The sequence below is a fragment of the Ptychodera flava genome, unplaced genomic scaffold (genome assembly GCF_041260155.1).
Source record: "Ptychodera flava strain L36383 unplaced genomic scaffold, AS_Pfla_20210202 Scaffold_50__1_contigs__length_938362_pilon, whole genome shotgun sequence".
Lineage (NCBI taxonomy): Eukaryota > Metazoa > Hemichordata > Enteropneusta > Ptychoderidae > Ptychodera > Ptychodera flava.
The window spans coordinates 588009-615585 of NW_027248372.1; the positions used below are offsets into that span (position 1 = coordinate 588009).

General features: G+C 36.1%; 1 protein-coding gene across 1 annotated transcript in view; it reads left to right on the forward strand.

The window, feature by feature from the left end:
• LOC139128337 (cholesterol 24-hydroxylase-like) overlaps nucleotides 1-27339 on the forward strand; it is a 35383-nt gene extending 8044 nt beyond the window's left edge. Inside the window, exons 5-14 of the mRNA XM_070694132.1 lie at nucleotides 13243-13381; nucleotides 13524-13637; nucleotides 15211-15370; nucleotides 17337-17405; nucleotides 18424-18496; nucleotides 21317-21401; nucleotides 22691-22801; nucleotides 23409-23497; nucleotides 23677-23743; nucleotides 24297-27339. Coding sequence (XP_070550233.1) covers nucleotides 13243-13381; nucleotides 13524-13637; nucleotides 15211-15370; nucleotides 17337-17405; nucleotides 18424-18496; nucleotides 21317-21401; nucleotides 22691-22801; nucleotides 23409-23497; nucleotides 23677-23743; nucleotides 24297-24434 — 1045 coding nt within the window. The 3' untranslated portion in view covers nucleotides 24435-27339. The remainder of the gene's footprint in view (nucleotides 1-13242; nucleotides 13382-13523; nucleotides 13638-15210; nucleotides 15371-17336; nucleotides 17406-18423; nucleotides 18497-21316; nucleotides 21402-22690; nucleotides 22802-23408; nucleotides 23498-23676; nucleotides 23744-24296) is intronic.
• Nucleotides 27340-27577: the final 238 nt, after the last annotated feature.

Here is a 27577-nt window from a genome sequence, read left to right on the forward strand (position 1 = left end):
CCATGAATTATGAAACCATATAAATATTATATTGATTGAAAGCTCTGAAAAGTGTATTTCTAAACAGGTATAGTTTTATGTGGAAAAGTCGCATATTTTAGAGTTACGAAAATTAAACCTTTAAGTTTGTGTCAATTTTAAGCGATTTTTTTGAACAACATGCACAAAATAGTTAGTCCGTTGGCCAGGTATCGAAATCATTCCCTCTAAGGCATTTTACCAACTATGATTTTCTGTTAGCTAGTATTCTCAGCTGTCATAATCTGCTTATTTGCTATTTAACTGATGGTGGGTAAGAGTGTAACGACTTGTTTTGTAGAGGGCTGTCACGCCCTCACTAGTGAAATAAGAATGGGTCAAGGGTAACATATTAATCGCTAGTCGGAAACAAAAATATCGCTCGTCGGAAACAAAAACAACAAAATACCATAAACAATACATTTTTAGACAGTCCAGATAATGCCCTTGCCATTGGTATATACCTTAATGGGGATAAATTAATATTCAAACATCGATTAGATTTTATATCGGCCATTAAATGTAAATTGTAAAATTTGCTTAATTTTAAACCCAATAATTAAGTTCCTGTTCCTCCAAACAATTTTTCAAGGTATTTATATATTGTTTTCAAAACCTCAATGCAATAAAGAAGAAAAACAATTATCTTGGGATTTAGAAGCTGCATGAGCATGTTTTCTTAATATGTAGTATGACACAAAACCTCTCTGTAACAGACTTAGGGTTTGCCTTGCGTTGAGAAAGAAAATGCTAGCTAGTGTTAACCGTAGCTTCTAGGTAATTTTTGTGTCCTGTGATTCCTGTATTGTTTGTGGAGTCGGTGTGGATTGTATTTTGTATCGGAGTCTCATTCTCAGTATGAATTTATTTGTGTATTGTAGGAGATTGATTCTGTTTGGACCATTTGGTGTTGGAATTATTTTCAAGCCTTTGCAAAGACCGTTCATTTCTATAATTGTTTGATTTGTGTGAAGAAAGATTCTTAGTAAATGCATTTTTTGTTGGTCACTGTGTTTCGTTTTCGTTTGGTATGTTGTAATATTGTTTTTTAGATCATTTGTTTATTATTTTGTGCAGTTATTTTTGCTCTTTTAGTTTTATAATTACGCCTTCTGTTTCTGAGTTTTTAACACAATTTCGTGTGTGGTCATGTTTTGCCGTTGTGTTACAGTAGTACTATTTAAGGGAGGTGCGGCGGCCTTTGAAAGGCCCTTTGGTTTGGTTTTGTACCGTAGTATAGGAAGAAACCCCGACCTATGGTCGTCGCTGTGAATGTTTGTATTTTTGGGTTGTTTTTAGCCTCCTTTTTGCCTATTTGAAGAATCATCTCTGCAGTCTTCCATCCTGCGTTCTGTGTAGTGAGTGTCTTCAATCGCTCTCTTAATTTTTGTTATGTACAACTGTCTTGTGTCCCGATGCTTTATTGGGTGTAGAGGTAAATAGTTAGAGATCAGGGTGACAAATTGGTTGCCACGGTTTCTTTCCAGGTGTGGCCACTTTTAAAGGAATTCAACACTCGGTATTTTGACCTGGTAAGTATGCCTTTAAGGTGTACCTGTAGGCTACGTGGTACTGAATAGGGGCCACTTTGGTTTCAACACATTCGATACTCTTTGCTGTCATGAAGGTACCATATCTCGCTTATACCCCCGTTGTATGAATAACTGGGATCTGAAATGGGAAAGGCTCAATTAATATCCATCTTTGCTAATATTAATTCTCGTTTGGCTTACAGATGGCCACCTCTACTTGTTTCGGTGAAAATTTGACTTTCAATTGGACAAAACATTGAGCATGACTTTCTCCTGTGTGTTATTTATGAAAAACATGAAAATTGCATAAACATGTTGTTGTCAAATATCTCAAATGTTAGATTGTGAAAGATAGGCTTCCCTGATTCCCTACAGTTAAGTGGGAATTTATTGGAGTAAATTACAGTAATCGAAGAAAATGGTTGACACTATAGAAAGGCTTATCTCGGACTGCGGGGACCTAACTATGGAAAAACAGCACAGAATACTTGCCCAATCTATAAACTGTTCATGTATAGTACAGGCAGTACTGTACAACATGGAATGTACAACATACAAATCAAAGAAATGGAAAATTTTCTCAACTTTTTACAAAGTTTATATTCCATCATTACTGTCAGGATAAGGATGTTCTCTATCTATAAATAAGCTATTACCTGATTACACCTTGATTCAGCATGACTGATACTTTGCATTTGCCAAGCAACCAGCCACGCCCGGTCCCTGGGATCGCGAAAAATGCCTTTAAGGAAGCTTTTGAACGCTTTTTGTGAATTGTGTAAGAAAGCCCTCTCTGTGGAGTAAAATGTGTAAAGCCGGTGTCTAGCTCGCTTGAGTCTGATGATTATGTTAACTTCTTTTTTTCTAAGCTGCTGGTGGCTAATCTAACTCGAAAAATAGATGAATCTAGTCTCTCTGATTCGGTCATGCTGGTGGAATGGTGTCTTCAAGCATGTCCCCTAAAACGTCCTTTTCTAGGGTCTATGCTTCAAAGAGGTCAAGCTATAGCATTGGCTAAATGTCATTCATGATAAGAAATAATGATAGATTCACTTACAAGGCTTTTTGAACATTGAGGCGTCAATGGGGTATAAGCCTTCTTAGTCATTTTCTGAGGTTTGTCTCGCCTTCTTATTGCCTGGTGTATAGAGTGTTTGTTCGCCTTCTGTTAACTATTTAGTTGCGTAATTTGAATGTGTTATGTGACATTTGGCTTTTCCTGTTTTAGTTCCAGAATTATTTTGCTATTGAATTTTAGTACCCAATCCTCATTGGAAGTAATAATAATAATAATAATAATAATAATAATAATAATAATAATAATAATAACAATAATAATAACAACAACAACAACAACAATAATAATTAATATAAGTATTATATAGAAATAATAACGCGAATAATAATAGGTTCAATTTCCGTGAAAATTTCAGTATAGGGGTATTTTGGGCCGAAAAGACCAAATTTGATATCCATTTGATTGCCCCATGTTTCCATGGTAACCATTTTAGGGATCAAAAATTTCAAATTTTTCTAATATCCCATGAAAAGTTACTTTGGTTGATATGAAAATTATCTAGTGGGGGAGTTCGGGTCAGAGAACACAAAAACCAGACTTATTTTAATGTTTCGAGTTGCCATGGTAACTATTTTGGGATTAAAAATGTTACTTTTTCCCTAATTTCTATTAAAGAACTATTGATTGATGTAAAAAATTGATCATAAGGGTTTTTCTGGTTAGCACACCCAAAAAAATCACATGCATTTTACTGTGAGATGTTTCCATGGCAACCATTCAGGAGTAAAAATTACCAGTTTTTCAAAGATTCCACCCAAAATCCAGTAATCAACAGAATGTGTTATATCAGAGGGATATTTTGGGGTTAGAAAGACCAAATATCCAGTTAAAAATCCAGTAATCAACAGAAATATTATACCAAAGGGTTATTTGGGTTAGAAAGACAAAATATGAGATCCATTTTACTGCCTGTGTTCCCATAGTAACATATTTGCGTTTTAAAATTCAATTTTTTCCAAATTCCAAGTAATCTCAGTTACTATGCAAATGCTCTCCTAAGTGTATTTATCACAGCATGAACTCAATGTTCATTTTGTTTTATGTTGCCATGGTAACCATTTTGGTAACCACAGTTTTTATTTAAAACATAATTCATCGGGTTTTTTTATTTACTTTATTGCTTTCTAAGTAACAACTCTTAACATGTGTTCTATAATAATAATTGTAATTTCTTTGCCTTCATTCTAGGAAGAATAATATAAGATTATTCCCAAAATACCGGGATTTATTGACGTAGTGGTGTTTTGAGGTGAAAGGTCAAATAGCGTCCAATAACACCAAAAGTTATTGTACTCCGCATCAATGTTATTGGACTCTGCGTCCTCTGATACAGAAATTTACTGTACAAAGAAACTCCATAGATTGCAGACGAAAGTGGAATGTATATTCGGGCCATTCTGGTCAAATTATGTTTTCCGTTAATTTTAGTGTGTTAGAATTAATTTTATATAGACCAGAAATAATTTTTCAAGCATTTTTAATTTTGTTTCATGCAGTCATCCCAAATAAGTGTTATATAGTATATTACTAACTTACTATGCATTCATCGAATTCAGTTTATGCATTCAAATTAATTTTATGTGATAAAATCAATTCTACTAGTATCTCAAATTAATTTTATGAAACCAATTCCCCTTAATACTTAATGTACCGTTATTTATCACAAGCAGTAACAGTAGCGCACAGTTTTTTTTTATTTAAAACATGATTCACTGGATTTACAATTAATGGCGTATTAATATTCATTTGAAAATAATTTCTTTTGATTTCTTTGCCTCATTCCAGGAAGAAAAATGAAGAAAAATTATTTCTGATTGTTTAACTATAGTAAAATTATGACCATGTAGTGGTGCATTATTTTTGTGTGACCTGGCGTGACCCCATAAACTCTATGATTAGCTAGATCCCTTTCCATGGTGGCAACGGTTAAATTTGAACGTGGTGCCTGTATACTTTTAAACACTTTTTTAAAACCCATACCAGCAGGTCAAGACAACGGGGAAATATTACACGATAAATGTTTCACGCTTAATACTGCCCTACTTGACATACATAGGGCTCTCAATTGTGCGAACGTCGTAGGAAACACTTATTGCAACAATTTACCCTAAATATAAAGAATATGCTGTCAATCAAACTGCGGTTGCTAACCAACTGGAGGTAAACAGTGAAATACGAGCGCAATAGACTAATCGTTTTGGCGTGTGCCAACTCACAATTAAAGAAAACTGCAAAGACTAGTCGTTTTGGCGTGTGCCAACTCACAATTAAAGAAAACCGCAAAAACTAGTCGTTTTGGCGTGTGCCGGCTAATCGGCTAACAAAAAACAGGAAACCGCAAAACCGCAAAAAGTGATAAAGAAATGTAAATAGCTATGGAATAGTCTCTATAAAAATCTCTACATATGTAATATCAACCTGGGGAATAAGAATTTGACCTTTAGCAGAGTGTTCAATGGAATAGCCAGTATTATTGTAAAAGGCGATAGTCATATAAAACTATTGACGTGCTACAAAATAATTAATCTTTCCACCTTACAGCTTGGTGAAAAACGCATTTATTGATTCGCCAAAGGCCTGTGGATTCGCTTATTTTTGCACAAGTGATACATGGACATAGGAAAAAGTTCGACTCACCCTCTGAATTGTTGAGAATACAACTGACTGTCAGTGAATCCGCCATGATGAGAGTTCTCGAATCAAAAACTGTACTGTATCCATGCTCGAATACAAATGTCATCTCATTAAATTATGTCATTGTTATACAAGGGTTAGCATTCCAAAGTCTGTCACCCTGTTTTTTTTCAAAGTTTGGAGAAGGGCGGAATTTCCATCTGAATGATTGAACGACGTGAAACGCAAAATTTCATCGCATATGTTCTGGCAATATGTACAGTAGAAATACTCTTTACGCTGCAGTTACGTAAGCTTATAAGCTCATACTCCACAAAATGGCCACAGGCGGCATGAACTTTCTGAAAAGATTTCCTAAACGTCCTACTTGGTACCTTAGACACTCACATGTGATATCCTGAAAAGTATTCTCTGCAGTAATTCCAGTTTCTGTCAACATTCCATCATTTTGAAAGCTAACGACACGATAGCACGAGATCGGAGACGTTCTACTGTCACGCGCACGCACTCTCAACTGCGCATGCTCTGGGATTCACGTCGCGCCTCTGAAGGGCGCGCGCGTGTTCCAACAGAGAAGAACGCGAATCGCAGGGTCTCTGCCAGACTACACTGGCAGGGCGAAACATGCAAAATGCAGAAAAATGTTTATTCTGCAATGCAAATATGACGCTTACGAGGTAAGTCTGAATAAGTTACATTGCTACATTGGTACGTTTACTGCGTTTAGTACAGGAAACGTATCCAAAATGTTTTTAAATTTTAGGTCAGTTAAGTTGGAGTGGGGGGGGGGGGGTTCTGAGACCTAACTTTAGCAATTAAGTTAGATTTATATAATAAACTTTTAATGTTACCCCTAACAATTTCACTGCAGAGAGAGAGAGAGAGAGAGAGAGAGAGAGAGAGAGAGAGAGAGAGAGAGAGAGAGAGAGAGAGAGAGAGAGAGAGAGAGAGAGAGAGAGAGATTGCTAATTTATATTGGAAATTTTTTTCACAGTCGGACTTTTAATGGAAGAAAACTGGGCTGCACGTACAACAATTGGAAGTCACCCCTATTGACAAAATTAAAATATACAACACCTCTTTATCAGAATTCCCACGCAGCCTCAATGACCTATTATTAGATTTCTATATAATACTTATAGCCCCTAAACTTGTAATAATAATAATAATAATAATAATAATAATAATAATAATAATATAATAATAATACAAGGCAGTATTGCTGAAGGCAATGAGTACTTGGGCCGTGATAGAGTAATTTTGAGGACAATATATACTACTATTCAAATATGGTCTTGAATTCCTCCTGTCAATTAGGCATTTGATTAACTGGTTATTAAACGAAGCAATGGCATGACAACGGCAAAATATGTCTAGCAACTTTTGTGGAGTTTGAGGCAGGGGTTCTTTATTTATAGTGGAAATTGCTTAAACTCCTTAAATATTCAAATTACAGCAAATTTCTTTTGTTCTCGATGGTAGATGTCTCTTAGATGGGCATATTTAGATTTCTACCCTATAGTTATCCCTATATACCAAAAATCGGACATCCAGCTCTATTGGCTTGCTCAGAATTAGGTATGCGCATAATTAATGAGGTACAATATGTGGTGTCATAAGGTGTCCCATCATACCAAATATGAAGGGTGTAGCACTTGTGGTTACTGAGTTGTGGACAAATATATATATTTGGGGTCAAAGGTCATTGAGGTCACGTGACATTTTGTCAAAATAATTGTATTGCTAAGTTATTCCTATATACCAAAAATCAGACCTCTAGCTCTATTGGCTCGCTCAAAATAAGATATGCGCATAATTAATGAGGTACAATATATGGTGTCATAAGGTGTCCTATCATACCAAATATGAAGGGTGTAGCACTTGTGGTTACTGAGTTGTGGACAAATATGTATATTTATGGTCAAAGGTCATTGAGGTCACGTGACATTTTGTCAAAATAATTGTATTGCTAAGTTATTCCTATATACCAGAAATCAGACCTCTAGCTCTATTGGCTCGCTCAAAATAAGATATGCGCATAATTAATGAGGTACAATATATGGTGTCATAAGGTGTCCTATCATACCAAATATGAAGGGTGTAGCACTTGTGGTTACTGAGTTGTGGACAAATATGTATATTTGAGGTCAAAGGTCATTGAGGTCACGTGACGTTTTGTCAAACAAATTATATTGTTAACTTTTCCCTATATACCAAAAATCAGACCTCTAGCTCTATTGGCTCGCTCAAAATTAGATAGGCACATAAATAATGGGTACAATATGTGGCGTCATAAGGTGTCCCATCATACCAAATATGAAAGGTTTAGCACTTGTGGTTACTGAGTTATGGACAATAATGTATATTTGAGGTCAAAGGTCACCAAGGTCACATGATATTTTGTCAAAATGTCTGAGATATCTGCGTGAACCGATGGACTCACTGATGGACTCATGGACGGATATGACCCAATCTATAAGCCCCCTGGACTTTATCCGTGGGGACAAAAAACTGTGTCACTGCATCCTTTAGGCAATATGAATACGATGAGAAACTAAATTTTTATTTTTCTTGACCTTATACATGGGAGTCTATGGAGAACTGCCTTATACATGGGAGTCTATGGAGGTGTAAACTAAAAAGTCCTCTAACACGGCCAAATTCGATCGCATTGTGAAACAAATCGACTTGCATCTGTATGGGGTTGGGTACTATTCTTGTGCAAAGTTTGAAAGAAATTGACCAGGGCATGTCTGAGATATCTGCGTGAACGGACGGACGGACGGACTGACATGACCAAACCTATAACTCCCCCAGGACTTCGTCCGTGGGCACTAAAAACAACGCAACAGTTATTACAGCTACACCGGCGGTAGGTTCATATCCAGAGCCCCGTACGGTCTGCCGCCGTCGCTTGAAAACAATCTCATAAACCTGGCCATATGGACAACTGTGTATGGGCAGCTGGATGCTTGACTTCCCGGAGAAGGCGAGCTGTCACGTTCAAGCTCAGGATTATTTGTCGATCAAATTTCAGTAAATTTACCTCACCTAAATGAAATTTTGTCTAAAGGCTGAAATTTCGCCGAAGTTTGACAAAATTGCATCGATTTTTCAGGTTCATATCCGACATTTTGGAGTTTTGAGTGCAGACAGAAATAAGTTTTGAGGCAACATGGCTGCGACCCCATGTTGACCCCTAGCCCTGCTATGTGCTACAGCTAACACACAGCATCGTACGCAGGGCTAGCGAGAGAGTTGCCGACATCGACGGTTATTTAAGAGAAGTGAATAAAAGACTGTCATTTTTGGAAGCGATCGAGTAGCTGAGGTAGGCTGGGATACGACTTGGGCCCAAGAACGCTGAATTTCGGCAGTAATTTGGCTTTTTACGTCAAGTCCCAAAATGGATTTGAAGTCACCGACCCTAGCTACGTACGGGTCTTTGCAGGGCTGTGGTGAGCGGGGCGAATTACTAGTAGCTGTAGCGGAACACACAGCATCGTACGCAGGGCTAGTTGACCCCAAGTGAAAATGTGTTCGCGATCAAATCTTCCTGTATTTTTTTCAGAATTTTCGACAAAATCATTGCTTCTTAAATCTTTTGTAAAATATAAAATACTAAAATAAAAATGCGATGTGCCATGTCTCCAGATTTCTAAAATATCGTTCGTTGACCGTTCGACGGAATACTCATTTCGCAAACTTGTGACGCAGTTGAAATTCAATACTGACCGCCAAACAATCTTGGTGAGACGAGATCATTCTAGACATCCTCCAAATTATCCAATTATTCGCGTAGAGTTCAGCTCGCTCAGAGTATCATAACATTCTTCGGCCTTCGTTTAGATCGACCCTAATCTCTCCCATTTAGGAAATAAATACACAAGCTACCTTGACAAAACTTCGTGCACCATCCAGGACCAAACGCACTACAAATCTGTCTTGACGTCATCATCTCCTTACATGGTAATCAGCATACCGTATTTTTTAGCAAAGGAGACACAGAATACGTCGGAGTATTCAGTTTCAAAACGTATTACATTGTGTGATGTTGTCAAAAAAAGGTAATGTTACTGCAGTGGTATAAATTAGAAAACACAAAAGTTCAAATCAGTTTATTTTGGACTGGCTTTACCCAACATTTCATATTGTTTCTTATGCCAGATTTGACCACGTGCTTACTGGCGACCCCTTTACATGCAAATTTTGTGTCAAATGGTGTGTTCTCCTGGAAAAACAAACGTACGATTTCTATATGAAGGAGGCAAAATTTGCCCTCAAAACTCGAAACGACCCCCATGGGGTGTAACTAGCTATTTTGAACGAGCTTCTCGAATCTGCAGCTCTATTTCGAAATGATGGTCTGGTTTTCTCAGCTCAAGGATAAGTGTTCTCCATCACTGTGGGCATTACTATTCTCAACTGGGGGTACAGTTTCCAGTCGTAATGTTTTTCATTGTGTCCGGAATATAAAACCTTTCCTTTTTACAATTTTACTTTGATTAACACTAGTCCACATCTTGTCAGCGATTAAACATGTTTCAAGTTTAAATGTTAAATTCTGGTCTCGAGCCCTCTTGTTTGACCAAACTGAAATTACCCCTCCCACTTTGGCTCGTCCAGTGGGTGTAGCAAGGGTCGTGCCATCGCCTAGGAAACGGAGGGTGCATTAATTGTTGCATTTCGATGCACATTTTGATTATATTCAGAAGATTTTGTGGCAAAAACTCAGATAGAGAAGCATTAATATTCACATCTCACTTATTCAAGACTGGCTGAGAGCAGCACTTCCATTCAGTTAACATCATTACGCCATTTATTATGCCAAGAAAGATGAAGCCAAGACATTTTGCCCTCCCTGGTCTCAGCCAGAAATGGTTATACCTTACAGAGTTTTTTCCCACGGAATGAAAACAAATGTACTTGGGCTGAGGCCCAAGTACAATAATAATAATAATGATAATAATAATAATAATAATAATAACAATAACAATAATAATAATAATGATAAGGAATATTTATAACGCGCCTAATCTCAAAAGGGAGCTCTAGGCGCAGGACAAAATACACTATTCCGTAAAATAATATGTCTTTAGGGCATGGCGGAATGAAATATGTGAATCCATTTGGCGTAGTTTTACAGGCAGACTGTTCCAAGTTGTCGGTCCTGACTGGGAAAAAGACCTTTCACCAAAGGATTCTGTGGCAACACGCGGCATTCTAAGAAGACGTGAGTCAGATGAAGAACGTAGGTGTCTTTAGGGAGTATATAGTGTGTTGCGTTGTAAAATAATTTCGACAAATTGGTTATGATCTCTTGTTTTCTGGTAAGGAAGGTAAAGTGTTGTCGATCCATCTATCTTAGTATGGAGAAGCTATATTGTGGATTAATGGTGATTGGTTTTGAGCGATAAAAGATTCTCTCGTGTTCCTTTGTAGTATAAAAGTAATAATCTTATTAGTGAGCTCTGATTCGCCCAGACGGTCACGTGACTGCGCATATATTTATGATATACTGCACAGTTTGCCATTCTTATGTCCGAAGAGGGTTTCTTTCACACGTTTTTATTTTCATCACAAGTTTTAATATACTGATATAATATAGCAATAAACAACCCCTATAGGTTGGGTACACCACTCGGTTTGACCATTTCACTCCTTAAACACACGAGTGGAGCTCGTACGTATATGTGTTTACCGGTCAAAACCGTGTGGTATCCCTTCCAAATGGCGCTTTATTGCTTATATATCTCTCGCGATACAATAAAAGAAAAGGGATCAATTATTGCTGCTGTCATATCAACTTAGCATGAAGACTATGAAATCCAATTTAGAGTTTGTGGGTGTGAAATATATAATTTTTGACATATTGTTTTAAAAATTATGCGTATTGAGCTTGTTTACATCTTTAAATGTACTTTCATATTGATGCCTGATGCCGAAATTGCCCGAAATTACGCATAAATTCTTCCTGTGATGCCTCATCCAAAAGTTATATCAAATAAGCGATTTTGAAATCCAAGCTGTTATATAGCTGTTAACTTTCTTTCCCTTGTTTGAGTTATTGAAATGAATAAAACGTCTTTTATTTACCACCATTTTAACTTTTTAGTGCTATTTAATGCCCTGAAGAGTATTTTTCATGTTCATTTTAACAAGTAAATATCAGTAAAGTAACATAAACTTTTGAGTTTAGGCATTGTCACTGAATAATTTTTGAGTTTACCCCATCAAGCCATATCTTGTTGGAAAAACAACTGCCTTAGTGTTTCAGAGATATGATATTTATGTGGCTTCCTTATTCGCTGCGTTTGGTAGGAGAGGAAACATTACCCATACCCCTATCCCTTAAATGTATATTATAGAGGGGTATACGGCATACCACATATTAGGAAAACAATCGACGCACCCCATAAATCTCAAGATACACACTTTTAATGTTTTTTCTTCTTTATTGCATTAAGTTCTTTAAAATAATATATAAATACCTTGTAAAAATTGTTTGGAGGAACAGGAATTTATTGGGTTTGAAATTAAGCAAATTTTACAATTTACATTTAATGGCCGATATAAAATCTAATCGATGTTTGAATATTAATTTATCCCCATTAAGTTATATACCAATGGTAAGGGCATTATCTGGGCTTTCTAAGAATGTATTGTTTATGGTACTTTCTTGTGTTTGTCCGACAAGCGGTATATATAATAACCCCGATCCATTACTATTTTACTAGTGAGGGCGTGACAGCCTCCTACAAAACAAGTCGTTACACTCTTACAAAACATCAGTTAAATGGCAAATAAGCAGATTATGACAGCTGAGAATACTAGCTAACAGAAAATCATAGTTGGTAAAATGCCTTAGATGGGATGATTCCGATACCTGGCCAACGGACTGACTGTTTTGTGCATATTATTCAAAAAATCACTTAAAATTGACACAAACTGAAAGATTTAAGTTTCGCAACTTTCAAATAGGCAATTTTCCTAATAAAACTATTCCTGTTTAGAATGGCCCTATTCCGATCTTTCAACCGAAATAACATTTATATGGTTTTATGATTCATGATTCGAGGCAGAAAGGGAAACATTACCCCTATATCATAATTTTGTTTTCAAAAAATCACTTAAAATTGACACAAACTGAAAGGCTTAAGCTTTGTAACTTTAAAATATGCGACTTTCCCCCATAAAACTATATATTTTCAGAAAGGCCTGATTCAGCACTTTCAAAAAATGTAACACTGTTATTATTTCATAATTCATGATTCGAAACAGAAAGGGAAACATTACCCCTACCCATTATATTACACACGGATATGTGGCATACCAAGTACTAAGAAAAAAGCTCATGCACCCACTAAATCTCAAGACACATACTTTTAATGTTGTTTTTTTTATGTTTGTTGCGATAAGTTCTTCCAAAAAATATATAAATACCCTATGAAAAATTGTTTTGGGCAACGGGAACCTAATTATTAGGTTTAAAATTTAGCAAATTTTACGATTTACGGTCATGGCCGATACAAAGTCTAATCGACGTTCGAATATTAATTTATCCCCATTAAGTTATATATCAATGAAAAGGCCATGATCTGGGATCTCTAAAAATGTAATGTTTATAGTAATTTATTGTTTCTGTTACCGTCGAGCGGTAAATATGTGACCCCTACTTTGTTGTTGAAATCCAAGATGATGGCCAAGATGGTGGCCAAGATGGCGCCAAATGAACCGCCTGGACAATATTTGGTTTTAGACCCTAAGGATTACAAAAATGATGGTTTAAAATATATCCATTAGGTGCACTGGAACCCTACCTTCCGACTAGACTATATGGGCATATTTTGGATGTTAGCATCCTTGCGTGTCCATAAAAACATTCTTTTATTCATTGACGTAGACTGGGTTTGTCACATGCAATTTATATTTATGACTTATATGGATAATGTATCTTCACATTTTTATGTTCTTTTCTAGATTTTTAAAGCTCTCAATGGATCAGTTCAACAGCAGCGTCGACTTACTGATCGCTAAACTAAGGAAGAAGGCAGACGGTAAAAGTATCGTGTCTATGTCGGAAGAATTCTTGAGACTTGGTATCGACATCATTGCCAAGGTTTGAACTGTACAGACTTCGGCACCAGTTTGTACATTTCTTCTCAGTTGAATCACATCTCAAGAATGCTTTTCAAAAGGTCATTGCTTTGAGAGAAATTAGAGTGCAAAGTCAGCCAATTGTGTTGTTTTACTTTCCCCAGGTGGCGTTTGGTACTGATTTTAATGCGATTTTTGAGGTCGAACACTGTTTTATGGATGCAAGTAAACTTGCTTTTTCTGCCGTTCTAAGAAGTATGCGAAATCCACTTGATAATGTAAGTCGAATCCTTATGAAAAATTAGATGTGAACTGAATGTGCTCTCGCGTTTTACAACAGGTTCATTAATAGTAGAATAGTGGTACGCTTCACAGAACAACCAGATACCTGTCATATTATTATATGTATCATGTTAAAGCAACTTTCGCACAGTACTCTCAGAGTAAAACTACTGATTACAACACTTAATTTAATAAGCAAATGAGCTGTTTATTAACCTTACACTGCTCAATGCTTCAGGGGACAATGATATACCTATCAGATCAACATATGTAATTTTGGAGTAATATCATTAATTACAAAGTTCATCAAATATGCAAATGAACCCTTAATTCACTTGACACTGCTTAATGTTTCATAGAACAATTAGATATTTATCAGATTAATATCTTTACCAGGTTTCACAAAAGATAGAGCTAATTTTAGAGTTATATACCTAATTACAAAGTTCATTAAATATGTAAATGAACCCTTAATTATCTTCACACTACTAAATACTTTACACCACAGTCATATCTGTCGGATCGGTAACTGCAGCAGATTTCATCAAATTTTGTGTAGTTGTTTTGGAGTTATGACTAATTACAAAACTTCATAAAATATGAAGATGAGTTATTTATTAATTTGACACTGACCCATGCTTCTCAGTATAATAAGATATTTATCAGGATTCACTGAATTGGGTGCCGAAGTTTCAAAGTTATATACCTAATTACAAAGTTCATTAAATATGCAGATTGTAATTGTAGCAGGTTTCACTGAATTGGGTGCCGAAGTTTCAAAGTTATATACCTAATTACAAAGTTCATTAAATATAAAAATGAACCCTTAATTAACTTCACACTACTAAATGCTTTACACGACAGTTAGATATCTGTCGGATCGGTAACTGCAGCAGATTTCATTAAATTTGGTGTAGTTAGTTTGGAGTTCTATGACTAATTATAAAACTTCATAAAATATGCAGATGAGCTATTTATTAACTTGACACTGCCCAATGCTTCAAAGTACACTTTGATATATATCATATCAACATTTGTTGCATGTATCATCAAATTTGGTGCAGGAATTTCAGAGTTACTTCACTGCCTACAAAAGTTCATTAAATATGCAAATGAGCAGATAATTGACATGACACTCACAGTAGCCTCATAATGTTCTGAGATTGTCATCTGTGAAAAGTTTCAGGAAATTTTGTGCAATATTTCTTGACATATGTCGACACTGTCATTACTTTCTTCATGGGGAAACCATTACATGAAAAAATGATATTGCATAACTTCATTAATATGCAAGCCACACTAACCAAAATCTAATCAGTTTTTGCGAGTCGCATGTGGTACCTGTCTACCAAATCTGTCTTGAATCTGTTGAGGCGTTTTGAGTTATCGTGTAAACAGACAGACAGACAGACAGACAGACAGACAGACACATATACACGGGCAGACAGACAGACATCGCTATGACAATAGCTCACGTGTGTGAATACGTGAGCTAAAAACGGAAAAGTTTGAACCCCATGAGCCCACTTCAACAAGAAGCAAACTGATTGATGTTCTTTATACTAATAGTACAATCCTTGTAGCAGAAACTTCCGACAGGAAGTGCGTGCGGCTGTGCGATTCCTTCGCCAGACGGGGAGAGACGTAGTGGAAAAGAGACTAGCTGCAAGATTGAACGGAGAACAATTGAGAGAAGATGACATGCTAGGTTATTGGCTCAAAGCGTCAGGTAGGTATTCGCCAGTTGTAGTTAGCTGTGGTATAAATATTGCATAGGGACACCCTGCTTCATGCGACCACTCACTATTACCAACAGTGGAACTATTGTGGGATACCTGCCAGATAAAGATAACATTGACACCGAGTTATCATTTTCGTGAACCAATAACATGAAACAATAAATGTTAAGACTACAGAAGTAAGGAAACACAGCTCTTTGATTCTTGATGACCATGCACGTACTCCAAATAATTGTTTTAAACTGGCTATATTTCTTCCTACTATGCCTAACTTGTGAAAAGATACTAACAAATTGACACTTTAAATATCGAAAAATTGGTGGAAGTCTTTTGGTGGTGGGCTATATTTTTTATCTTTATTAATTTATTTATTATTTTATTTAATCTCGAACCAACAGGTTGCCCCAATAACAGGTTCGTTTGAAAATATAGATATAATACAAAAACAATAAATATATACAACAGTTACAACGAATACAAACAAACAGAATTCACATAAAAAAACAGCAATACCGCGAAAGATACACAGAAATACATCCAGATAAAAGTAATTATTCAGAAAGAGGATCTTACATAATCCATGTCGAAAATTACGAAAGCTATTAAAAATATCTAAATTTTGCTTTTTACTAATAGAATTAAATCGTGATAGAAATGATTGTTTCAAGATATTCGTACGTGCTGACACTGGTCTAAAAAGAACAGCACGACACAATGTCAAAACAGGAATGTTAAAATGAATATGTGCCAGACCATCTGGTACACTATAAACTGAGTGAAGGGTTTTAAAAAGAAAAAGAGTGTCTAAAACTTTTCGCCTGTTCTCCAATGTTGGAAGGCGAAATTTATAACAAAGGTTACATACATAGCCTTTGAGTAAGCCATCGATGAACGGAAACAAAGATACTTGATAAATTTTATTTGGACTCTTTCTAATTCTTTATTGAATATAATTGATGAGGGGACCAGATGGGTGAGCAGCATTCAACGTGGCTTGACGTAGGAGACATACAATGTCTATAGAAAGAAAATAGCAGCCACTCTTTCAGGTCAATACTACTGATACGAAATATATATCATTACAAAGCGAAATGAATCAAGCAACAACAAAAAGTAAAAGTATGCGGCACCATAATACACAAAAATGCACTACACTATACACTACACTACACTACACTACACTACACTACACTACACTACACTACACTACACTACACTACACTACACTACACTACACTACACTACAATGCAACGCAATGTAACGGCAATGCAAGGCAACGCAATACAAGACAACTCAATACAATACAACTCAATGCAACACAATGCAATGCAATACAATACAATACAATACAATACAATACAATACAATACAATACAATACAATACAATACAATACAATACAGTACAATACAATACAATACAATACAATACTATACAATACAATACAATACAATACAATACAATACAATACAATACAATACAATACAATACAGTACAATACAATGCAATACAATACAATACAATACAATACAATACAATACAATACAATACAATACAATACAATAAAATACAATACAATACAATACAATGCGATGCGATGTGATGCAATGCAATGCAATGCAATGCAATGTAATACAATACAATACAACTAATTCAATGCAATGCAATGCAATGCGATGCGATGCGATGCAATGCCATACAATACAATACAACCAATGCAATGCAATACAATATAATATACAATGCGATACAAAAATAATACAATCGAATTTGATTGGAAGCAGAGCAAAGCTAAGCAATGCAATGCAATACGATACAGTACAATACATTACAATGTAATGTATGCAATACAACACAACAGTTTTAAAAATACATTGACATCTTGTCTTATTTGTCACTATTGAATTATTCAAAAAATAGTTCTAAATGTGCGTATATCTCTCCAATGTTCTTTAGACTACTTGAAAAATCCAGAGTTTCAGATGGAAGATGTTTTAGATGAGTTCGTCACGATTTTCCTTGCAGGTAGGAATCTGTAAATACCAATTATTGTTGTGTACGGATTTTGTTCGAAAATACAAAAATTGATGATCATGTAGTTGATCGTGTCGACGCGTTTAACATTAAATCAAGTTTTGCAGGAATTAAGGAATTACTTGTCGTTCTACATTATATTACCATGCCCTGCCCGTCGCATTTTGATTGGTCGAGCTGAACTGCGTGACTGACCAAAAGCACACAAAAATTGTTTGCTTACATGCCCGTGAATATGAGTAATAAATAAAGGGCGAGAGGAAAGCCAAAAATTAACGGGCGAGGCTTGCCGAGCCCGTTAATTTGGCTTTCCTCTCGCCCGTGTCCATAAATAAACATTAATGGTCAGCGCGGAGTATGTTATTTTTAAATATGTTATCAATGAACCCTGAAAAATCGTCAAAATTTACAAACATTTCCCGTGCGAACAACAACGGGGCCCCAGAACCTGTCAGTGAGTGGTGCGCGCTGCAAAAATTTTACAAATCCTGAGATTTTTTTGAAAAGAGCGTCTAAACTTGGCCCACAAATGCTCCATTTTATTTTGTAGTTAATTATGATCATTGTACAAAGCACAATTTTCGTAATTTCGTTTTAGTCGTAAAGTTACTATGTTTACGATATTATTCATATTCACGGGCAGGGAAAAAAAACATTACTGTGTATTTGTGGGCAGTCACGTGGTTCAGCTCGACCAATTGAAACGCAATGGACAGGGCATGGTAATATAATAAACTTTAATGGTCAGCGCGTCATCCGTTATATCTATACCATACAGCTTACTTGATAGCACTGATAATTTTCAGAGAGGTTGCAATTATTACCCCTACAAAACTAATCAACGTAACAAAAATATGAAATTATAATGAAATTTAAATTTTAAAACGTGATGACAATTTCCCAATAATATGCATCGTTTCAATGTCATATTCTTCAACGTTTGTTCAGGAAATTGCTTGTCGTTTCCAATTTAGAAACAAAACAAACCCCGCGTCTTTTCGACTCTAAGGTTACGAGACAACCGCCAATGCAGCCGCTGCTATGCTGATGGAACTTGTCAGAAATCAGGATATTCTAAACAGGTAAGGTACAACAGCCTATATAAGCTGGATATCTATCGAAAGATATTTATTGACCAGTCTACAACAATTTTTGGGTATTGCTGAATAAGAAGGCTGCAGTTCTATGCTGGTCTATTTTTTGGGAAGAAATTACATTCAATATAAATACACAAATGTTTATTATAAATAGTATCCGTCTTTTAAAAACCTTGACGAACGAGATGCTATGTTATCCTACCCATATATATACCATTGAATATGTCTTACAACATGACGTTTCACCATGTTCATATATAGGCAGGTGCAGGGTAAAATTTATGGGGCATCCAATTAAATGTTGCCGGCTAGACTTCAGTGCTGGTGCACGTACTGTAAATTACGTAAGGAACGAGCACAATTAATGGCAGGGATAGGAAAAGAAGAGACGACATTTCAACGACTTTGTTTCATGCCCCTCTCTCAAAATTTTCAGGGCCTCCACTGGTGGGAAGAAAATTGTTTGTAGCCCCCTGCCGCCAAAATTAACATGTAGTGCTTACTGGCACTAACTTATCCAAATAAGCTCCTACTACGTATTACTATAAATACTACTAATTAACCGATATTGTGATGTATTAATACTTTTTTGTTTTTTCCACCGTGATAGTTTTGGTTTCTCAAACAAATTTAACCTCCTTTTACATGAAAAATTTATTTGTTTTAGTCTCCGCAACCTTATGAACCTGTTGTATATTCGTTACAAAGAATTTCTGAGTAATCCGCGACACGGCCTGATTGCACATAGATTCTATATAGTGCGCATTGATATGCTGTCAATGAACTTTTCATCAGCTGTGAGCTCACTGATTGGCTAAGGGAAACTTTCTATTATTCATATACAAATATTTTGATGCAGCGTGTCGAGTTTACAACACTGTATTTCCATCCCGGTGGTGTCACTGTCGGCATTGGGTATCCATGCGTGTTCCTCAAATCACGGGGAAAGGAGTGTGTTTTATTCCCTATCACAGGTCCGTGAAATCAAGAAAAAGGGGTACTTTTCCAAAAATCTGGCCTGAGAAAGGTTTGAAATATCCCAATAAATACCTATTAGACACTCAAACTTCACCAGCAGTTTCATTGTGCTTTTCCTATGCGTTGATCTGGTTTAAAACCGTGATTCGAAATCTAATGAATTTTATGAGTTTGACACTCCTGTTCCAAAGTTAAGAGTTTCTTTCAGACTCTGATGTGTTAATATATGTGAAAACAATATCATAATTCAGCATTGACCTGACTCTAATATTACGTCTCCCTCTCCTGGATTTTGTAAGTAAAGGGAACAAAACAGACATAAACAAAGACGTTTCAGGACAGAAATCTTAGATATTTTTAATACATGTGAACAAATTTGGTATTTAGAGTAACAAGATCATCCTTAGTAAAAATTCGAATGACTGAAACTTAAAATTGTGCGCGAAATTAGACTAATCAGAGTCCGAGTACGGCTGTCAGATCTACGGTGAATGAAACACGGTGGCGCACGGACATCTGGCGAAGAAAGACACTGTTAAGAGTTGTTTCCTGTGGCCGCGATGTTGAATGTGAAGTTGAAGACTCCTCTGGTGATTTGAGTATTAGAGAATAGCCTGGGTAACTGGTTTTGAACTTGCTTGCTAGCCACATCATTGCAATGGCCGACACTGGTATTGCACTAACGCCTGTCGTTGTGCTCGGTCATGGGTTGAATTTGTTATCAACCCCACTGAATATTACTCATTTGCCGTTTTTGATCTTCGTTGGCGACTGATTTATGGTTATTGGATACAGAATCTAGCTCATACTCTTCGTCGCTATGTTTCCTTACACTGACGTAAAGTCTGGCGAGATTTACTTCGCGGTCGCGGGTCAAGCTTAACTCGTGGAAATACTTTCGAGTCTACGAGTTTCCGATGTTATTGTCCGAAACCAGTCGTTGAAAACAGCAACTTCGCGTCGCGTTTTCATAACGGGGTTTTAGTTTTTTGCAACCTGACGAGAGCTTTGACATCTTTGGTCGAGACCGCAGCATATCTTGCTGCATATGTAAATGGCTTATATCGTAGCTTTCGCAGTAACAGTTTTTTGTTCCGTCCGAGCCTAAATATTATATTCACTTTGATAATAAAATTCTAATTCCAAATGTTCGAAATAAATATAATTCTGCCAATGGTAATAAGTGTTTTCCTCCACAGATAATCCGCTTCAATATTATTGTTGTTCAGGAGCCGCAAGCAGGCGACAATATTTACCTATAGAAAGTAGTACGGGATAATAACTAGTTCGCATAATTTAGCGTGAAATAATTTTATAACCATGGTTTTCTATGTAAACATTATTTAATGGCACGTGACCTGTTTTCAAAATGCTTTGCAGTTGATAAAACACGCGCAATGCTTTGCTGAAAGCAAGCAATTAGTAAAATATTTAAAAGCAGTGATAATTAGCTCAATCAAAAGCTAAAACACTGAGAAAAGTTTCAGAGTTTTTGATAAAATGCAAAAACTTACAGGGACTATATTAACTCTGCCAGTCTCTAAAATTAGGCAGTCGTCTGTTTATGTAGAAGGTCGTATTTTTCCATAAGTTTTTGGAAGAAGAAATAAATGGCTCTCTTTTTTGCTAATCGTTTTGATTGGGTTAAGGTGCAATGATATCATAAACAATTGTCGAACTTCTTTGATGAAAGCTGACAGATTTCATTACAAAAAGCACAGTGGAAAGCGCGAAGTATGCTCATACGTTTGTAACAGTGGATTTACCTGGCGTTTTGAAAACACTTTCCTAGAAAATACAGTTCTCATTTCTTTTCTTTCAAACCAGAGTAAGATCAGAAATAGAGCACGTTATGTGCGGAAGAACAGAAGTGAAATTCGAGGATTTAGCAAATCTGACGTACATTTCCCAGGTATGGCATAGTCAGTACGATATAGCCTATCACATCCGTTGCAAAGCTACAAGGAGGCACTGGGCGAGAAACTTGCCATATGATGCTGATGAGTTCAAAATTTAAAAAAGGCATACACACCGTTGCAAGTGCTCAGTGTTTCGTAACAAACTTTATTTCTTAAAGACTTGTCGGTGGTTGTTTTTGACTGGAAGCTATTAAGGCCGCATGCACAGGCAGTGAACTCTTTGGGGGAATTTGTATCTTATTGCTAGATAGCTTGTCACTTCGTAAAACATTAAAGAGGTAAGCTTCCTCCTCAAAGTTGGAAAGTGTGGTAAAGAGGAGGATCATTGAAAGTCCGCTTATTTGACGGCACAACAAGCCTTTACAAATTTATTGAAATCGTGCACTTTTGCAATGAAGTTCATCTATCGTGACTTATTTGAATGAAAGCGTAGGGATGTTGCTCAGGGAAATTGTCACTTACTCCTAAGAGGTGGAATGTGCGAGTTATTTATAGAAAAACCAAATCATTTATTCATATCAGGTTTGAAATGGTCAGTTCCTGACTTTAATATTAGATGCATTATGTTGGATAACCCACTGGTTAAGGAAGAGCCGACAATGCCATCATGATTGACTTTGATTTAGAAAGTGATGAAATAATATTGTCATATTCTTGAACAGTTCAACGACTATGTGGAGTCATTTTGAAAAAAAAATATTCGAAACGCTGTGTGGCTGCTTTTCAAGATAAAAGGACATTATTATTTTTTTTTACAAAAAAGCGTATAAAAAACATCGACTCGGCAATTTTTCCTTCGCCAATTTTTCTTCGCCCAATCAATAAATATACGATTGTGCATTTTTAATGCTTGGTAAGCATCCACGAGACCCTGTGAAATTTATTTTAACCCTTTCACCACCATGGTTTGTCCCAAATCAATTGTTTTCTATGGTTAAGCTGACCTGTATACAGGGAACTGGGGGTGAAAGGGTTAAAAGAGTTTCACAAATCCACACAGAAAGGAAGTGACAATGTTCTAGTCTTAACTCCTTATGTCGTTGAGGGCTGACATTGAGCATGAGCCGCAATGTAAGCCGCATAGAAAAACAAAGGGTAAAATGGATTTCTACATGACATACTTCAAAAAATAAAAAAGAACACCAGTTTTTCTCATTATATGTCTTGTCCAATCCCTGTACTCATAACATATACAATTGTAAAAACTGAAAATATTTTTGCTTTTAGATGGTCATTTACTATATAATTAAGCCTAATTCCACAATATACCATGCCTTTGTAGGTCTTCAAGGAAACTCTGCGAGTGTATCCTATTGCTCCTTCACTAACACGTCATCTCAAAAAGGAGGAAACAGTAGCAGGTGTCAGAATACCCGGCCATTCATATATATCGGTAAGAGTGTAACAAACAACAAGCAAGCAAACAAACAAACAAATAAATAAACAAAAACTAAAACCTATAGGCCCTGGGCTTTCTAGAGGACGGCGCCATTTCTCCATTGGGCAATAACAGTAATGTATGACTGTTTTATTAATTGCAATTAGTTTACATTTATGCAGATGAATTTTCATTATAATGCAGAAGCATATATGTACGACTATAAGATAAATCACAAAAATCTAAGTGGAAGATTAAATCCATGGTATCTTGCAATGGGACTGAGCATCGTGTGATACATTGGATTCAATTTATTTACAATAGCAAGTCCGCTGTTGTCGTCTATTGAAAAAAAAAGTGCAGTGTACAAAGGAACATTGTCGAAGACCGAATTTTAATAGCATTTGCTTAACTATTTCAGCAAAATAATTAAGGTTTTTGTTCAATTTACTCTTTCAATGGGGTTTATGGTTAACGGGGTTCATGTTTTTCCCATTACTCATGAGAAGTTAGTGCTGACGATGTTGGTAAATTACACTTTCCCCTGAAGGCAAACGTAAAAAACACCCCAAAAGACTCTACAAAACTATTTCGGTTTTATTCCTTTATTCCACTTACCCAGGTTGACTTCTATAGCCTTGGAAGACAGGATGAATACTTCGAAGACCCGCATACCTTTAATCCTGACCGCTTCAGTAACACCGAAGCAATGTGAGTAACTGATGATGATTTAACAAAACATGATTTTCAGAGAATATCGTTACACCAGATTTACATCTGTCGCTCTCAATCAAACGCAAAGTATTTTTCACCATCATCTTGTTAAGGATACTGTCGATCTTGTAAAGTTTCTTCGATTTTAAAAAACTGCGTGTGTTTTCAATCAACAGCGTGCCATATACGTACATGCCGTTTTCGCTTGGTCCACGGAACTGCATTGGTCAAAATTTTGCTCAGGTAAAGGTTTTTAAGTGTTTGTTTTTTGTTTTTTTGCATTTTTCCAGTTGTTAAATCTTTAGAAAAAAGACCCAGAAGTGTTTCTGTGTGATTATAAGATTTCACTAATTTCTTGTCAGCTTACTGGGGAATGCTCAGCGTTCACAAGAGCTCATAATTTACTTTTTGTCACAAATAAGGTAGTATGCGCCTCGGGGACAGATACTCAAGTTTTGCAAATTTTTGCTGATTTACCACTTGTGGAGGCTCATTTTAAAGCTTTTGGAGTTAGAAAAGTTTTTACAATCTTAGTTTATTAAATCGAATTAAATCGAATATTTAAATTCCACATTAATTTAACACCGGGATGGCGGCCATTTTGAATTTGAAAATGTCGGTAATAGGTAATGTGTTTCTTTAGTTCAAAACTTTACAAAGCGACCCTGATTTTTATTCTGGATTTGGTAAAGGCATTCTTGAATGTTTCATTGAGGAAGGTTTAAAAAAAAGTTCAAGTCTTTGGCTTTCGAGGCGCATACTACATCAATCACTGATTTTCTGATCTATCTTTCAGATTGAAACCAAGGTACTGTTTGCGAAGTTATTGCCGCTGTTTGATTTCACTTGGGTTCCTGGTCAGTCTTACGACATTGTTGATATGGGGACTTTACATCTCAAGGACGGTTGTCAAAACTATATCACTCTCCGTTGAATGGAACAACAGAAAACATATTTTTTTCGCTGAAGGCCACATCGAGTTTCTGTGTATCGATGTCTTCGTTGAAAATACATATATCATCGTAGTATTTCTTTTTTACGTTCAATTTCATAAAGTTGTGAGAAATTGTATTACCCCTGAACAATTATAGTACACTGTTTGTTTTCTGATTCAAGGTAGTATGCGCCTCGAAAGTGAAGGTCTAAAACTTTTGCTCAAACTTTCCTCAAGGAATATTTCAACCATTCTCTTTCAAAATAAAAAATAAAAACGGGGTCCCCGTGGACATTTTGGTGCTAGAGAAGCAAATCACCTAAAATTTCACGGTATTTGAAATTCAAAGTGGCCACCATCCCTGTGTTAACTCTGCGGAGCAAAATAAAATTATCGATTTTTGAAAAACTAAGCTGTTGAAAAGTTTTCTTACACCAAGAGCGTCAAAATGTCAAAATGAGCCCCACAGAAAGAGAAGTTATAAAAGTTTGAGAGTCCGAATATCTGTCCCCGAGGTGCATTCTACCTTAAGACAATTGTGATGAAAAACTGACTCACTGTCAAATGATAATACATGACTGCGAGATCGTGATTTGTTGCCTGGCCTCTTTCTGACACCCATTACGGTGTACCACTGATGATGCCAAAAGGCAGGGGTAACACGTTATCGCCATAAGCCCTAGCCAGAGGGCAACTGTCAAATCATAGTGAACAAAATCTTGTTTTTCCAAACCTCTGCACAGCATTCATAGCGTAAAACGTCGACGCATGCAGAGAGTTGGCGCTATGTGCCATGATCGCTACACATAAAATTTGCTTGTCAGAAAATTTCCATAAAAGGAGATACGTTGCTGTTAGCTAATCTCGTTCACTTACTGTCGTGCCAGAATGCTGTTTTATTTCGGCAGTTGACAATAGACCTTTCCATGGTTATCCCAAAATGCATTGCTGTGGCTACATCAAAAACCTTTTATACAGTCAAAACAACAAAAAAACATACGGATTTTATGTTTTAAAACGAATTGTTATGCAAGAACGACACAAATTGGAATGCCAAATAATGTGCGGTGTATATTCTATCCATCGGCGACGAAAATATAGGTTAGGTCTGCCGCAAAGTTCTATGAATGACATACACTGCGTGTAACCTACGGCTAAACGTAATGTACGCGTTTTATATCCTTGGGCACTGCATCGTTGAACCGGTAAAGTAACTATTCATAATCTTAATTTTGTATCAAAGCATCCTTAGCAGAAGCGAGAGACTCGCTTCTACCTCAATGATCATAATAAAAACGATTTACCTTTTTTTCAAGTTTGCTGTATGTTGTGTAGCTTTATCAATACCATGACAATTGACGATGTTAATATTCACACAAAATGTTAAAATGATAGAAATTGCAAAATAGTGTCTCTTATCATGATGAATACTTGGGAAATATTGTTTCTTTTGTGATTTATGATTTCATTGTTGAACATTTTGCCAGGTGTAAATGAACTTTTGTGAAATAGAGAGAGATTCAATGACTGTTAAGTCATACATTGTCATTATTTTATACTGCAGTATTTTTGCCATAACTTTGCTTTCTTGACGATTCATATAATCAGATGTAATTCAGAGATGTGCTATTGTCTGCAAATTATGTGCTTCCTGTAAACCGGTATATTTACTTTGAGAATATCGAAGACAATTGTGTTCAGTTAATAGTGTATAACTGTAAACAAAAGATAACTGTTTTCAAGTTGAAATTGTACTATTCACTTTTGGGTATGTCACTATCCCTTTATCCCCAGAGGGACTGTTGCCATGTGAATGATTGCTCCGTTAATGTAGTTATTCCAGTAAGCTAATATTGTTGATATTCTTCTCGCATAAACTATAGTAAACATCGCAGTCCACACTTTTACTATATGCAAGTGGTATCTGCCATCTTTTCATGAACAATCATCACGGGCGCGTAAATAGCGATCTAGGGAAAAAGTGGTAACTTTTCATAAAATATCTTTATGTTTAAAGACTAACCAAAGATGTATTCATAATCTTTGCGTTTGTCGTAAAGACAAACACTGTATTTCTCAGTAGGCCTATTATAAACAGACATATTCTGTGCAAGATAAATGTCAAATTATAGAAACTGAATACGATTTGATGACATCGAAGACTGGTCTTACGAGTTTAAAGCCAGTTTGCTGTATTATTCTGCATTTCAATTACCATAATATTACCATTCAATCTTCGCAGAGATGTTTTCAATTCCCGTTTTAAGCCATATTGTCTTTGAAATTGCCACTATTTCAATCCTCTGTGATGGATTTGTTCAATTGAATTACGACGCGTAATGGTACACTGTAAAAATAGCGGACGCTAGACGCGTCTTTACGCGTTCAAAATGTACATGTCGGTGTTCAAATTTGAACGGCTAGTGTTCATATTGTTAACACTGGTGTTCATATTATTGACAATGATGTTCTAAACCTGAACACGTAGTGTTAACAACTATCTCCTTCAAATGTTCAAAAACTCAGCATCACAGAAATTTTACAATACTATGAAACAATTAACAATCTTTTGTGTTTTTTACTTTACAATGGCTATATTAACTTTACTACTGCCTCGCTGTCCGGCATACGTACACGGATTTCGGTGTAACGAATTTCACAATAAGTGGAAAATATTTCCGGTCTACAATTGCTGAAAGCATGTTTTTTCTAAAAAAGGAAGTATAAAAAATAATTTTACACGTTTATTACGGGTTGAAATTTTGAAATTTTGAAAAGAAAATCAAAAAACCACTATGAACGTTTTAATTTTAACATCGGCGTGCAAGAGGCGTTCTACTTCTTAACACTTGGTGTTCAAGTTTGGTGCCTTTTCTTATCCCATGATGCATCAAAACGGAAGTTGCGACATTTTTCTTGTCAGCGCACGCTGAAGTCGTGATCGTGCGAAAGTAAGACCAGAAAGGGTAAGTTTTCTCTCCAAAATATTAGAAGGTATTGGATTTTGAAGCATCTGTATTATTATCCTTCGAAATTAATTGTATTGTACTTTGAAAAAGCTTAACTACGTGAAGAAAGCTTTATTTCTTTCAGTGGCTGGTGGACCATACACGAGCTGTGAATACGCAGCAGTGTTTTGGGCC